At 47.8% G+C, this 13322-nt stretch overlaps 1 protein-coding gene across 1 annotated transcript; it reads right to left on the bottom strand.

The window, feature by feature from the left end:
* On the bottom strand, positions 1 to 13322 carry slc7a5 (solute carrier family 7 member 5). The gene is made up of 10 exons (XM_053427589.1): positions 12264 to 13322; positions 9438 to 9563; positions 3816 to 3921; positions 3604 to 3648; positions 3380 to 3503; positions 2313 to 2416; positions 2108 to 2204; positions 1608 to 1757; positions 235 to 412; positions 1 to 149 (listed from the first exon to the last, which is right to left on the bottom strand). The coding sequence occupies exons 1-10, from the start codon at positions 12838 to 12840 to the stop codon at positions 97 to 99; spliced, it is 1560 nt and encodes a 519-aa protein (XP_053283564.1). The 5' UTR covers positions 12841 to 13322; the 3' UTR covers positions 1 to 96.

Raw genomic sequence — 13322 nt, 5'->3', positions numbered from 1 at the left:
GTGTCTGTGTGTGTGTGTGTGTGAAGGGAGTCAGTGGAGATCACTGTTCGTTGGATCTGATAGGCCACTGGCTGAAGTTAAAGGCGAGCTCTTCCACTAGTGCTGAGGCACGACCTCCATCACCTTCTGGAAAAAGGCCGTCGTCGAATCTGTAAAACACAGAGGACATGGAGGATTACCCACAATGCCCGGTGACGTCAACACTTCAAACACACGAGTGGAGACCAGACTCACCGATTGCATTTAGCAGCCACTTGGGTTTGTTCTTCCACCACACGCCCACCAGGTAGACGGGCACGCCGGTGGCGATGATGCCGAAGCCGATGGCGCACTCCACTGGTGTTTTCCAGAAGGAGACGACGATGAGGAAGAGGCAGGCCAGCACGAAACTCACCGGCAGCAGGATGTTCACCTGCAGGAGGAAGAGATGAAAGGTTCATGGGTTCAAAGAGAAGAAACCACAGCTTCTCTTCACCAGAGGAACAGAAACAATCCACTTTAAGAGCTGGATGAGAAGATGGATGCCACGGTTTCTTAGTTTCTTCTTTTTGAATGTGTCCATCCACTGTAGATCTCAACACTGATGAAAGAGACGTCCAGTTTTCAGAATGTGATTCTCTTCGGCTGTAAAGTGGAACCAAGCCGCGGCCACTTGTGGGAAGAGAGTGAGTCGACAGCGTGAAGAAGCAGTTTCTTAGAAAACCACAACAGGCTGAAAGACGAGGAGACTCTACAGAGACGAGAGACAACAGGAATCTCTCATCTGGTATTTTCAAGTCCCAGTCGTTAAACTGGTTTCTGATGAACCCTCTCGTTACTGTGGACGATAATTAATCAAAGGAATCGAGTGAATCTCTGGCAGCGACGCTCTGAGTCTGGTGAACAGCAGGAATGTGACAGACAGAGAAAGGAGAGAGAAAGAAGAGAGGGCGAGTGAACGAGCGGAGAGACAGTGAGCCAACACACACACACAAACACACACACACACACACACAGACACACAGAGTGAGCACTGGGCCAATAGATCTATCTGCCTCTTCCACCTCACTGCCCTGACAGATCCAGCCTCTGACCAACAAATGAAGCCATGCAAGCGAGCGGATGAGGAGTTTAATGGTGGCCAATCCGGCTCTAATAAGAGACACACACACACACACATGCACACACACCCTCACATCCAAACATGCAACAATGGCACAATGGTCCTCTGTGTGTCGGTGCGAGTCCTGCAGCAAGTGGTTCAGTCAGGAGACACTGTGCTCTTCCTGTTGCGCGCACACCAACACGCACACAAACACACACACACACACACAAACACACACGTGCACACACCACCACCCAGCAGGCCTGGAGACCAGCTGACAAGCATCCAGCTTCGGCCTCTGTCTTTTAATCTGAGATCAGTCTCTATTCATCCGGGCTGCGCTGAATGGATCTTTGTTGCTCGGGGGAAACACACACACACAAACGTTTCCTGTCGCCAAAGCAAACTCGAGTGGGAGTCGATGGAGATGAAGACCAAACTTCATCGTCCACTTGTCTCTGAGCGACAGTGTCCATCTGTCCATGTCCCGGGATCTGAACCGGACCTGTCCTCTCACACACACCTTGATGGGTCGCTCCAGCTCCGGCTTCTTGTAGCGCAGCCACATCATCCCGACGATAGCCATTGCGATGCAGAGCCAGTTGAAGAAGCTGAAGAAGTTGATGACGGAGAAGATGTCGTTGGAGAAGGCGTAGAGCAGCGTCATCAAACACTGGAGGAAGAGAGGGAGGAGGAATCAGGCAACACAGGAAAACAGCATCACAGATTACAGATAACACTTTGAATCTGGAGGTTCTCTACATTTTTCAGTTCCCTTCAGCATTCCCCGTTCTACCTCATCCCCACCTACATCCCTTCATCCTCCCTCCCTCCCTGTCTCATCCCTTCTTCTTCAGTTTGCCGTCTACACCTCTTACTCTCACTTCCAGGTTCTGTCTGATGCACGACACAGAACTTCCACCGACACCGCTCACAAGAAAACCCACATCAGTCGGGTTCTAGTTCTAAGAGTGTCTAAAGAGATTTGTTCACTCCCTCGGTAGTGACAGAAGAAGAACGTACAGTGAACAGAAGTGAGGGCATTGGGGTCAGCAGGGTCGGGTGGATCATGGACAGCAGACTGGGCAGGTGACCCTCCCGAGAGCCCACGTAGAACAACCTGCGAGGGAGGAGAGGACGGACAGAGGGATGAGTCTGAGGCAGTTTTCACTCTCAACAGATAAAACGTGGTTTTTCTCATGAGCTGTGTTTGAGTGGGACATGTTACCTGGAGGATGTGAACAAGGAGCCGTTGACCGACCCGAAGCAGGACAGACCCACGAACACGGGGATGATCCAGGACATCGGACCCAGGTAGTAGTTTCCAAAATCCTGCAAGACACCACACGCACAGGAAATCAATATCTTACTCTGTACGATCCTGTTCCTACATATTACTGCTAGTTTCACATTCCTCCTCGTCTAATATTTATTTTCTTATTTCCCCTTTGCTGCTGCTGCTCTGGAAACTCCCACTTTGTGAGACCAATAAAGTATAATCTTATTTTAAATTGAGTACGGAAGCATCGCCAGCTCGCTGCCCAAATTCTCCCTGCTCCTGACTTGTAGTGACTCACAGGGGATGTGGATCAGCTGCTGGCAACACGGTGGAGCGAAGGGCCGGACCTGATCCTGAGGTCGGACCTGATCCTGAGGTCGGACCTGATCCTGTGGTCGGACCTGATCCTGTGCTCGGACCTGATCCTGTGCTCGGACCTGATCCTGTGCTCGGACCTGATCCTGAGGTCGGACCTGATCCTGAGGTCAGACCTGATCCTGTGGTCGGACCTGATCCTGAGGTCGGACCTGATCCTGAGGCCGGACCTGATCCTGTGCTCGGACCTGATCCTGTGCTCGGACCTGATCCTGAGGTCGGACCTGATCCTGTGGTCGGACCTGATCCTGTGCTCGGACCTGATCCTGTGCTCGGACCTGATCCTGAGGTCGGACCTGATCCTGTGCTCGGACCTGATCCTGTGCTCGGACCTGATCCTGTGCTCGGACCTGATCCTGAGGTCAGACCTGATCCTGTGCTCGGACCTGATCCTGAGGTCGGACCTGATCCTGTGGTCGGACCTGATCCTGTGCTCGGACCTGATCCTGTGGCCGGACCTGATCCTGTGGTCGGACCTGATCGTGAGGTCAGACCTGATCCTGAGGTCAGACCTGATCCTGTGCTCGGACCTGATCCTGTGGCCGGACCTGATCCTGTGTCTGCTGCAGGACGACTCAAGTCTCCATGAGCAGAGCACTGTTATTAATAATAATAATTCAAACAAAGACGGCGGCACTCACCACAGCCACGGCCTCCGAGTTCAGCATCTGATCCGGGGTCAGCGTGGTGAAGTAGGCCAGGTTGGTCAGAACGTACACGACGGTGACGATGGGCAGGGAGATGATGATGGCTCGAGGAAGGTTCCTGAGGAAGACGAGCAAACAGTCTGACGGATCTGACGCAGAGCAGATCATCGGCCCGAGAGCCAGAGCTGTGTTTTTAAATGTGGTAAGTTAAAACTCACCTGTAAGGGTCGATCATCTCCTCAACGACAAAGTTCAAGTAGTTCCTGGAAGCAGAGGGGACGGCCGTTAGACCAGGGATGTATAATAATAATATGTTTGCTCAGAGACATGGCTTAAAAACAGAGAAAGTAAAATAACTATAAATACAATACACACATTATTAATCACGAATTAAAATCAGATCATATTGTGATGTGATCAGATGACTCACCAGCCACCGTAGGCAAACAGGCCGCTGTACAGAGCCAGGCCGAGGCTTCCGAACTCATACTTGGATCCTTCGAAGGAGTTTTCTGGAAGAAGTCCGTCTGTGTCCCCTGGAGAGGACGAGAAGACACAGAGGGACAAACTGGGGTTAAAGCAGCACTTTGTGACTTTTACTGAGTAACAGCGCCCCCTGCAGCAGCGCGTGGTGAGAGTCTATCACTGCGTCGTCCCACTGAACGCTGGATATTACCCACGATCCTCTGCTTCCTGACCCAGAGCTGCTGCAGTAACAAATCCACCAAACTCTGTTTAGAATCTTTCATGTTTTAAAAGTTTCCTAATGAATATTGGAGATAAACTCTGGTTTTTAAGAACTTCTGAGAAAGTCTTAAGAATCTTTCAATCTCATGATGGAAAAAAAGTGACAGAAATAACTAGATCCCCCATAATGCAACAGGCTCTTTCTCTGCCTGTGTCTCATCCCTGCACCAAGTTTCATGGACTTCTCCGTAGTTTTTGCCTCTAATCCTGTTAACAAACAAACTAAAGAGGTGAAGGGAGGTAAAAGAAAAGATCTGTGTTAACTCAACAAACACCAACTTCCACCATCAAGGCTTCGTCGGGGGGGCAGAGGCCAAACGTTCCGCTTAAATCCGTCTCAGCGAGTGGATCAGTGAAGACCTGTAGAATTTAATCAAGCTGAGTCTGAGACGCTCAGTCACTGACCCAGACTGAGGATCAACCTGAGGCCATGGGGGGGGCACGATGACTTCTCTGCCATTTTGAGGATTTACAACATTTAGCTCGTCTTGTCTGACCTCCAGGTTTCTGCTGGTTTATACCACATTCCTGTCGGACCTGAACCCCACAACACACACAGCACACATACACACACACACATTCTCAGACACAGCGCCGGTTGCTAAACCAACAGCCCCCAGGCAGTGTTGGTACTGGGAGATTTAGTCGTAAGCCACTGTGCAGTGTGGGAAACGCCTGATTACTGCGCTGTCTGTCTTGTCTTGACAATCTTTAAAATCGGAGAGACAGCGTCCTGAGACACCGACACTGCTCCCCACGCCGGCCAGGAGGGGGCGCTACCCGGCCCTGGAGGCGCCTGGGTCCCGGTTTAACTGATTCAAAAGGTCCCGGCTGTAGAAGAGGTTCCTTATGCTTGAAAGTCATCGAGTCTGATTCAGAGGTACACAGACTTCACCTGGTGGGTGTGGTCGGGATCATCGGTGCCAACTGGTCACACCTGCTCTTGACTTTATAAGTTTAAACTGAACTTTGACACCTCTGTCCAATATTTAGCTGATAAAGAGCAAATAGAAAAGGATCAGGTTTGACAGGAACGTGAATAAAGTATGATGTAGAAACGTTTGACACGTTAAAAGCTGAAGTGTCGTTTGTTCTTGTGTTTTCATGCACTTACAACATCTGTGCACACTTTGCTGCTCCTTCTACCGACACTCTCCACAGATCTATAAGTTAAAATATCATGATGTTTTCATATTTCTCATAATAACGCTGACTCCTCTATTGTTGAAAATATTGTTCTTTTAGTTTTTCAGCGGGATCCCACTAACTCTACTGAACAGATTCCCATGGAACTTGGTGGAGTGTTGGGACACGGGCCAAGAAAGAACTCATTAAAATCTGGGACCGATCCAGGACTTTTTTCACCTTCTTTTAAATTGTGCGTTTTTAAATCGTGCAACTTTCAAAATACACTTAAAGTAGGTTTGACATGTGAATATTTCTTGACATGACAAACATGTTCTACTCTGCTGTGCACTGAAATGTTAAATCAGGTCATTTTCCTCCAGTCAGACCTTGTGGGAACAATCACTGGATGGAAAGAGGGAGTTTTGTTACCCTGAAAACTCACATGACCGTCACACAATGACCCACAACCGCTACACAACAGGACCAAACCCTCCGCTCTCATCTTCTCCTCCTTCCACCCTCAGCTCTGCTCAGTCTGTACTTCACACAGTGAGAGGAAGAAGAGCTTGTGTTTCACTTCGACTCTTTCACACTGCAGCTTCTCCTCTTTCTCCTCCGTCACCTTCCACCAGGAAACTCTCCGAGCTGTGATCAGCTGGTCACATGATACCAGTGCTAGGCAGTGAAAGTGACACACAAAATACAATATGCACACACACACATATTAAGTGCTCACATTCCAGCAAAGAAAGTCCCTGCCTCTAGATTACCCTGTTTGAATTAACACTCCCTTAAATTTAACCAAACTGTCTACAGCAGTGAAAAGCAACATAAACATCATAAGGCAGCACTTATATCAAATCACACACATTCTGTATAAAGTGATTTCAGACCCGCACTCCAGACATTTTGCTGGAAGTTTCGTGAAACTGCTGTTATCTCTATGAAGTATCTAAGGATGAGTAAGAGGAGCCACACGTGCAGACGAAGATGTGAACTTGGAAAAGGCAACGTGACTCAAGAGCTACTGGTGAACTCACGGTGAACCAAATTCTCAAACACTGATTCCCCGAGCCGGATGCTGTGACCACGTCTGACCCAGAAAATCTCCTGTGGCACTGATGTGCATTTCCCAAAATGTTGAATTAACCAATTAATGTCTTGTACGCCTGTTAATGTTTAAATATTTGTCTCTCAAACAATCAATAACTTCTTAAATCCAAAAAGACAGTGCATCAGATTCGACCTCATCTTAACACGGACACGTTTGGAGTTCTCTGGTTTTTCTTGGAGAACCACGGTTTGAGCTCAGTTGGATATTTGCGATGTCTGATTCCGTGGAAACCCTCCAACTGCACAAACACACACCTTTAATTACAGAGCAGCTCCGAGGGAACCAGCTGTGGGAAAAACCACCAGAAGATCCTGGTGTGTGAGTATGAATGTGTGTCAGTGTTTGTGTTGAACAAACTGTGTCAGATAAAGAACAAGACGCCGAGAGGGAAATCACTGCATCAGGGGTTTGTGAGATGAAGCTGCAGCGACTCAGTGGAGAGTTTGAGTCGTTTGTTGTTCAAGAGACAATCAGCGTCTGGGTGTCCTGCTCCTCTGAACCCCGTGGACAGGTGTCACACACAGAAAGCAGGGTTTACTGGAGCTAATCAGATTAACCTGCTCTCTAATCTGAGACTAGCAGATTCAGACCTTATGAGTTACCGAGACACAACACACACACAAGGGTAAAACAATGCGCTGCTTCTGGCTACACCGGTTGTTCGGGATATTAAATCTGTATTTTATTTTTTTGCCGCTCTAAGTGGCAGACAGCAGCCGACCTGACAGCTGAGCTTGTTGCTGTAATCTGAGCCACGTGCTCGGGCCTTCGTCTAAATCTGGATAATCTGAGGTGTCTCACATAAACAGTTATCAGAAGCACGGTGATGACAAAGGTTTAGCAGGAGCTGGTTTTTTACAAATGAGCAGAATCCGTCTCTGTGATCCAGCGTCACCTCTAAACAGATATTACACCGTGTGGATAGAGATCAGCAGGAAGCTGCTAGAGGCGGTGCGGTTACAGCTCAGGCTTATTGTTACGCTCTTCAACTCAACAGGATACCACACACACACAAAACAATATATACAGTTTTGATAAGAAGTTGTTTAGAATTTGAATAATCCGTGACTTCCTGTTATTGACACGTGAGAAACTGAAGCTTCTGCTGATTCATTTTTCTTCGTTGTAAAAGTTGCAAAACTGTTGTTTCATATCAGAAAATAGTTTTGGCAATGCATTAGTCAGGTTCTTCTTCTTTTGATTCCAAAACCTGAGCTGAACTTTCTCTCAGCTCTTGTTTTACTTTGGGGAATTAAACTACTTGGTCGTTTTAACAGTATAATATATATATTTGAGTTGTTTTAAATTAGTTTCAGGTCGTGTCAGATCCCTGCAGATCCCATCCAGACTGAAGGTTTGATGTTGTAGTTCAATTTAAACGGAGACCGTCAGGAAAACATTTCAGAAGGTCAAAGTCAGGTGTAAGGTCAAGAGGTCAAGAGGTCAAGAGTGAGCTCCATGCTCCAGACAGAGGAAACGCACTGGATACCAGTTCAGTCGGCTGCTCTACACACTGGTTACCAGTTCAGTCGGCTGCTCAACACAATCGTCCCTCAGTCTTTTGAAAGATGTCTCTCTTTAAAAACTACACACAACTTTGTAACTGAGTAAAAATCTAACAAAATGAGGCCGTTATCAGCTTCATGCTACAAATCAATGAACATCAGTTTGCTTCAGGGTTTATTATTACATCTTATAAGTGACCCCCCCCCAGGCTAACACACCTAAAACTCTAAGTCACATGATGATTCACGTGCAAACTCTGCAGAACATGACTGAACACGACTTTTGTCATCACGACAGCAATGGATTTCTACGGCGTTTACTTAGTTGCCAAAACTCACTCATGGAAAAACGATGCCCACATGAGCACGGCACCATAATCCCAAACAGGAATTTCTGCTCCACGTGCACAACCCTGGTTCCTGGAGTTCAGGGCGGAGACGAGCGGTAAGAGGAACGTTCACAGAGCGAGACTGGTTCTGCTGCTCTCGCCTCATCATTCAATCTCTGCACCCGCGCTCGGTTCCCCTCCAATTCTTTCTCTCCATGTCATTAGATCAGTGATTGACTATAATTAAACGCAGCAGTCGACAGAGTCACTGCAGAGAAGCAGCAACACAAAAACTCACAGAGGCAGCAGGGGGATACACACACGTGGTTAAAAGGGTTTTTTAAATTGTCGGTCCCAGAGAGGAAAGGTATTATATCAACTTCAATATTTAGGACTGAACCATAGTCGTGTAATCTCTTGGGCATGAAACCAGTGACCCCCAAAGTCCAGTTTGAGGAGGTCTTCCACTGGAGGGCAGGGTTTTTAATCCCTGAGCTCACTTCCTGCCTGTGTTAACCCCCCCCCCCCTCATTAAAGCTCCAGTGGACGGACTTCTTGCTTGTTCAGCTTCAGTCTTTGTGCGACTTCTAATGAGTGGATTTCTGAATGAAAGGATCCGTCTGGGTTCTTTACTCCGTCCTCTTGTTCCTGGTTTTCACTTCACAACGTCCTGTGACCTTAATGAGGCTCCGGCCCGACGCCAGGGAGCTAAACAACGACTGCTCTGCCTCCACGCTGCTCGAATAGCATCAACAACAACAACAACAGCAACAGGGTTCAATAAGATGGTCCTAGTGGGAAAACTCCTTAAGTCATCATAGTCGCCTGGATTACTCAGAATCTCAGTTACAGCTCAACTACCTTAGATTTCAGTTTTATTTAATTGACCGCATCCAAATAATTTAATGGAGAGAACGTTATCTGCATGTGAGAGATTTGAATTATCTGATTGAGACTTCCTGTTTTCAGATCTGAGTCTATGGGCTGTGTGCTGCTGGGTGGGAGGGTCGGCTGTGGGTAAGGGGGTAGAGAGGGTCGTCCACACTAACGTAAAGGTTGCTAGTTCGATCCCTGGCCCCCCACGGACGCTCATTCAATTATCTTATAGCACTCATGTTCCATTTACTTTTGACTGTGGAAAGCTGTGGTACTGGTGTTGCTGGGAGTGATGGGATCTCGAGCAGTGACCTGGTGAATGTGTGTGTCTGTGTTGGGCTTGGGCTCGGTACCTTGGCCGATCCTGACGAAGCCGATGATGATGATGAGTCCGAGCGCTAGAAGTTTGGCTGCGGCGAAGAAGTCCTGCACTCGGGTGGCCGCCTTCACGCTGTAGCAGTTCACAAAGGTCAGCAGGACTGCAGGAGAGAGGGGGGGGGGGGGGGAGAGAGAATAAAGACAGAGTGAGATCAGCTCTTTATTCAACTTATGCACGGTTAATATCAGCTAAGAAACATCACTAAACTGTCTTTTAATGATCAGAACATCTTCTCAAAGAGCTGAGCTTCAAAGCTTTAAGGCAGATTGTGTGTTTCTCTGTCGCTGACCCACAGCTTCGGATGGATTTTATTTAATTTTTAATTTAATTTAATGTCCATCCATCCATCCATTATCTACCACTTATCCTTTGAGGTCATTGTTTATTTTATCCTTGTTCTTCTCTACATATCTTTCAGTCTCGACTGAGTTACCACACATCACCAGTGTCTTCTCTCCGTGTGCACGACACCATGTAAGGAGGCACAGCCTGAACAAAATCCTCCTGGCAAATATTTCTTTAAGGTTCCATATATAGAACACTCTGTAATTTCACACATGTTAAAATAGCTTTTAAAATGTTTTACTGAACACAACTTTTCTACTTGAACATAGACGAGTTTGTGTGTGTGTGTGTGTGTGTGTGTGTGTGTGTCAGTGTGTATTAGTGGCTCTCACACCACGATGCAAGCTGAAGAAGATCTCAGAAAACAAGGTAATAAAATCCTTTGCACCAGATCCCTGTGTCTTTAACGCACACAACACACAACATACACGCACACACACAGAGTTGTTTAAATGGCCCCTGAACCTGAACCCCATTAAAAGTGATTAACTAACGCAGCAGGTCTCCTTCAAAGCTCCTAAATCAGGTCGAAGCCACAACAGAAGAAGGAGCTGGAGCACAATGAGGCTCTGTGTTCGAGAGAGCAACACAAAGACCAGGGGAGAGAGAGAGAGGGAGAGAAAGGGGGGGGGGGGGGGGAGGGAGAGAGAGGGTGAGAGAGGGTACAGTAAAGGGCTGAACACACACAGTCATGGCATCCAAACTCACATGTCGGCATGAACGGACATAACTGGCAAATACTCTGGGATACTTATGAACAGTAACATGTGCATGTTGGCATGTGAACATATAAACACACCGACGAGTTCCCAAAAGAAATGGGTCAAACGGAACAATGACCACCACCGGAATAGACCTATGAGGCTGTGTGTGTGCGTGTGAGTGCGTGTGCGTGTGAGTGTGCGTGTCAGTGTGTGTGTGTGTGAGTGTGTGCAAGAGAGCGAGAGCAATTTGGCTCCCAGCTCAACACACCCCACTGTCCACTCCACAGGCCTCCTAAAGTGGGCAATCCTCATGAAACACACACACACACACACACACAAACACATATACACACACACACACACTCACACACTAACACACACTCACACACACACACTAACACAATCGCACACAGCCGATCCTCTTGGTCCGCGGTCATGTGGTCTCCGTGAGGATTTAGACTTTAGAGTCAATCTGAAGATCAGGTACTAGGTTACTGGCTGGTACCACATACACACAGACACACACATGCACACACACACACACACACACATTAACAGCCTCTACGATGTGCATCATGTATTCATATAGCGATGGAGTGCGGGGGGGGGGGGGGTTGGTTGGTGGGGGAACACTTGTTGTGTGTGGCGGGTAAAGACTGGTGCTAACAGGCTAAAGCTGCTAATAATCCAGACTTAAGTTTTGTTAAGACTCAACACACAACAACACACAAGGAGCCTGTGACACACAATCAGGCAACCGACACTATATGAAGTGAACTTCTACACTGAGCTCCTATTAACTGTTTTTTCTTCAATTTTACACATTGTTAATATATTCATTATATTTCCTGGATGTCTCGTTAAAGCTCAAGTTTAGATCAAAGCTAAATGGAATGTGAACATTTAATAACCTGTGATATGTGAATTATTATTTAATGGGAAGATTTCACCTGTTTCTGAACTGATATGTATTTTGTAGTTTTTCTCAGGTTTGTCCATCACAGACAATTTATTACAAAGACACAATAAAAATAAAGCATACTCATTAAAAGGTGTAAAAGTATTTAGCATATATATATATACTATATTTAAGTATATATATAAAAATATGCAATATTTCTTTGCATATATATATGAATTCTAAGTGAATTGAATTGTTTTGAGTTACACAAAAATCTAATTGAAGCACTTTGGTATCTTGTTTTTGAAAAGTGTTGCATACATAAAATTGCTTTAATATTATTATTATAAATATTAAATTTAACATATCCATTAAATATCAAGAGAAATGTAAACGAATCACATTTTAAATAAGTATTTATGTATAGTATATGTATATAACTAAAAACAACCATTGAATATTAAATGGGGAACAAAGCATGTTCAAGAAATAAGCACATAAAAGTAAATATAGAAATGATGCTAAGGTGATTTGAACAAAGTGATGACACACCGCAGCATCCTGCTGATGTAACAACGCGCCTTTTTTCATCACTGCGTGGTCGATGCCCGCGTGTGCGTGAAACTGACACTGCAGGTGGCACAGACAAGTAATGTGTGTGTCCGTGCGTGAGCGTCTGTCTGTGTATCTTTCATCATGTGTTATCATCATGAAGAAAGTATGATAACCGTCTAGTGTGCGTGTGCCCATGTGCGTGTGTGAATGCATGGATGCATGCCACAGCATCAACAAGGATGCATGAAGTTGCATCACCCCGGGCAGCTCGGCTCGGCTCGGCTCGGGTACTCACGGATGCAGAGGCAGGCGATCAGCTTGGCCCCGTTCTCCGGCACCGGGCAGTCGGGGAACACGGGCTTCAGCAGGTAGGTCGCGAACACGTAGGCGACGATGTACTGGGAGGACGGGCGGATGATGAGCAGCTCGATCCACAGCTTGAGGAAGGCGGGCAGCGAGCCGTACACCTCCAGGATGTAGGCGTAGTCCCCCCCGGACTTGGAGATGGTGGTCCCCAGCTCCGCGTAGCACAGGGCGCCCACCGTGGAGAACACCCCGCACACCGACCACACGATCAGGGACAGACCCACCGAGCCGGCCTCGCGCACCACGCCGGTGGGGGTCACGAAGATGCCGGAGCCGATGATGGTACCCACGATGATGGCCACGCCGTTCACCAGGGTGATGGTCCTCTTCAGGCCGACCTCTTCCTCCGCTCCCCCCGCGCCCGCAGCCTCCCCGGGCGGCTTGTCGTCGAGCCCCGCGCCGGCGTCCCCCTTCTCCCCGCCCGGGGACAGCATCCTCTGGGTGACGTGCGGGTCCTCCTCCCGGTCCACCGGGGAGTTCGAGTTCCTCTTTTTCAGCCCCGACATCGTTGCTCTCCAGTCGCTTCTCCCTCAATGCGCTGCCCGCTTCCCCGGAGCTCTTCCTCCGGTCGGTGCTGCCTCCGTGCGGGTCCGGTGTGTAGCGTGCTGCCGGCCGGGCTCAGCCACGAGGAGTCCTGGGTGAGTGTGTGCGCGTGAGTCAGAGCAGCGTGGTCTCTGGTGTGTAGAACGGATCAGAGGAGACAGGCATGACTACCAGCCTCCTCCTCCTCTTCCTCCTCTTCCTCCTCCTCCTCTTCCTCAGTCAAGTCCAGCCCCTGATCTTCACCCTCATCACTAACACCCCATTAACCGCTTGGCCTTTCCGCCCCCTATCGGTAGACAGCTGGAACTACCACACACACTAACACACACACATTCTTGAACTGTTGTGTTTCTCTGTACATTTTAAAGTCTCGACGTTAAAGGGAAAGTTCACAGAAGTGTGTGTGTGTGTGTGTGTGTGTGTGTGTGTGTGTGTGTGTGTGTGT

Source organism: Pleuronectes platessa, chromosome 7, assembly GCF_947347685.1.
Source record: "Pleuronectes platessa chromosome 7, fPlePla1.1, whole genome shotgun sequence".
Taxonomy (NCBI): Eukaryota; Metazoa; Chordata; class Actinopteri; order Pleuronectiformes; family Pleuronectidae; genus Pleuronectes; species Pleuronectes platessa.
The sequence above is the reverse complement of the archived record's forward strand: the minus strand, read 5'-3'. Positions and strand labels throughout refer to the sequence as shown.

What these genes read in the sequence shown, in the direction of transcription:
- slc7a5 (XM_053427589.1), bottom strand. Translation starts at nt 12,840, where the DNA reads ATGTCGGGGCTGAAAAAGAGGAACTCGAACTCCCCGGTGGACCGGGAG. An exon ending in GATCGCCTGCCTCTGCATCC is followed by an intron (nt 9,564 to 12,263) that starts GTGAGTACCCGA and finishes TCTCTCCTGCAG; the next exon opens with TCCTGCTGACCTTTGTGAAC. An exon ending in TGCCCTCACTTCTGTTCACT is followed by an intron (nt 1,758 to 2,107) that starts GTACGTTCTTCT and finishes CTCTTCCTCCAG; the next exon opens with TGTTTGATGACGCTGCTCTA.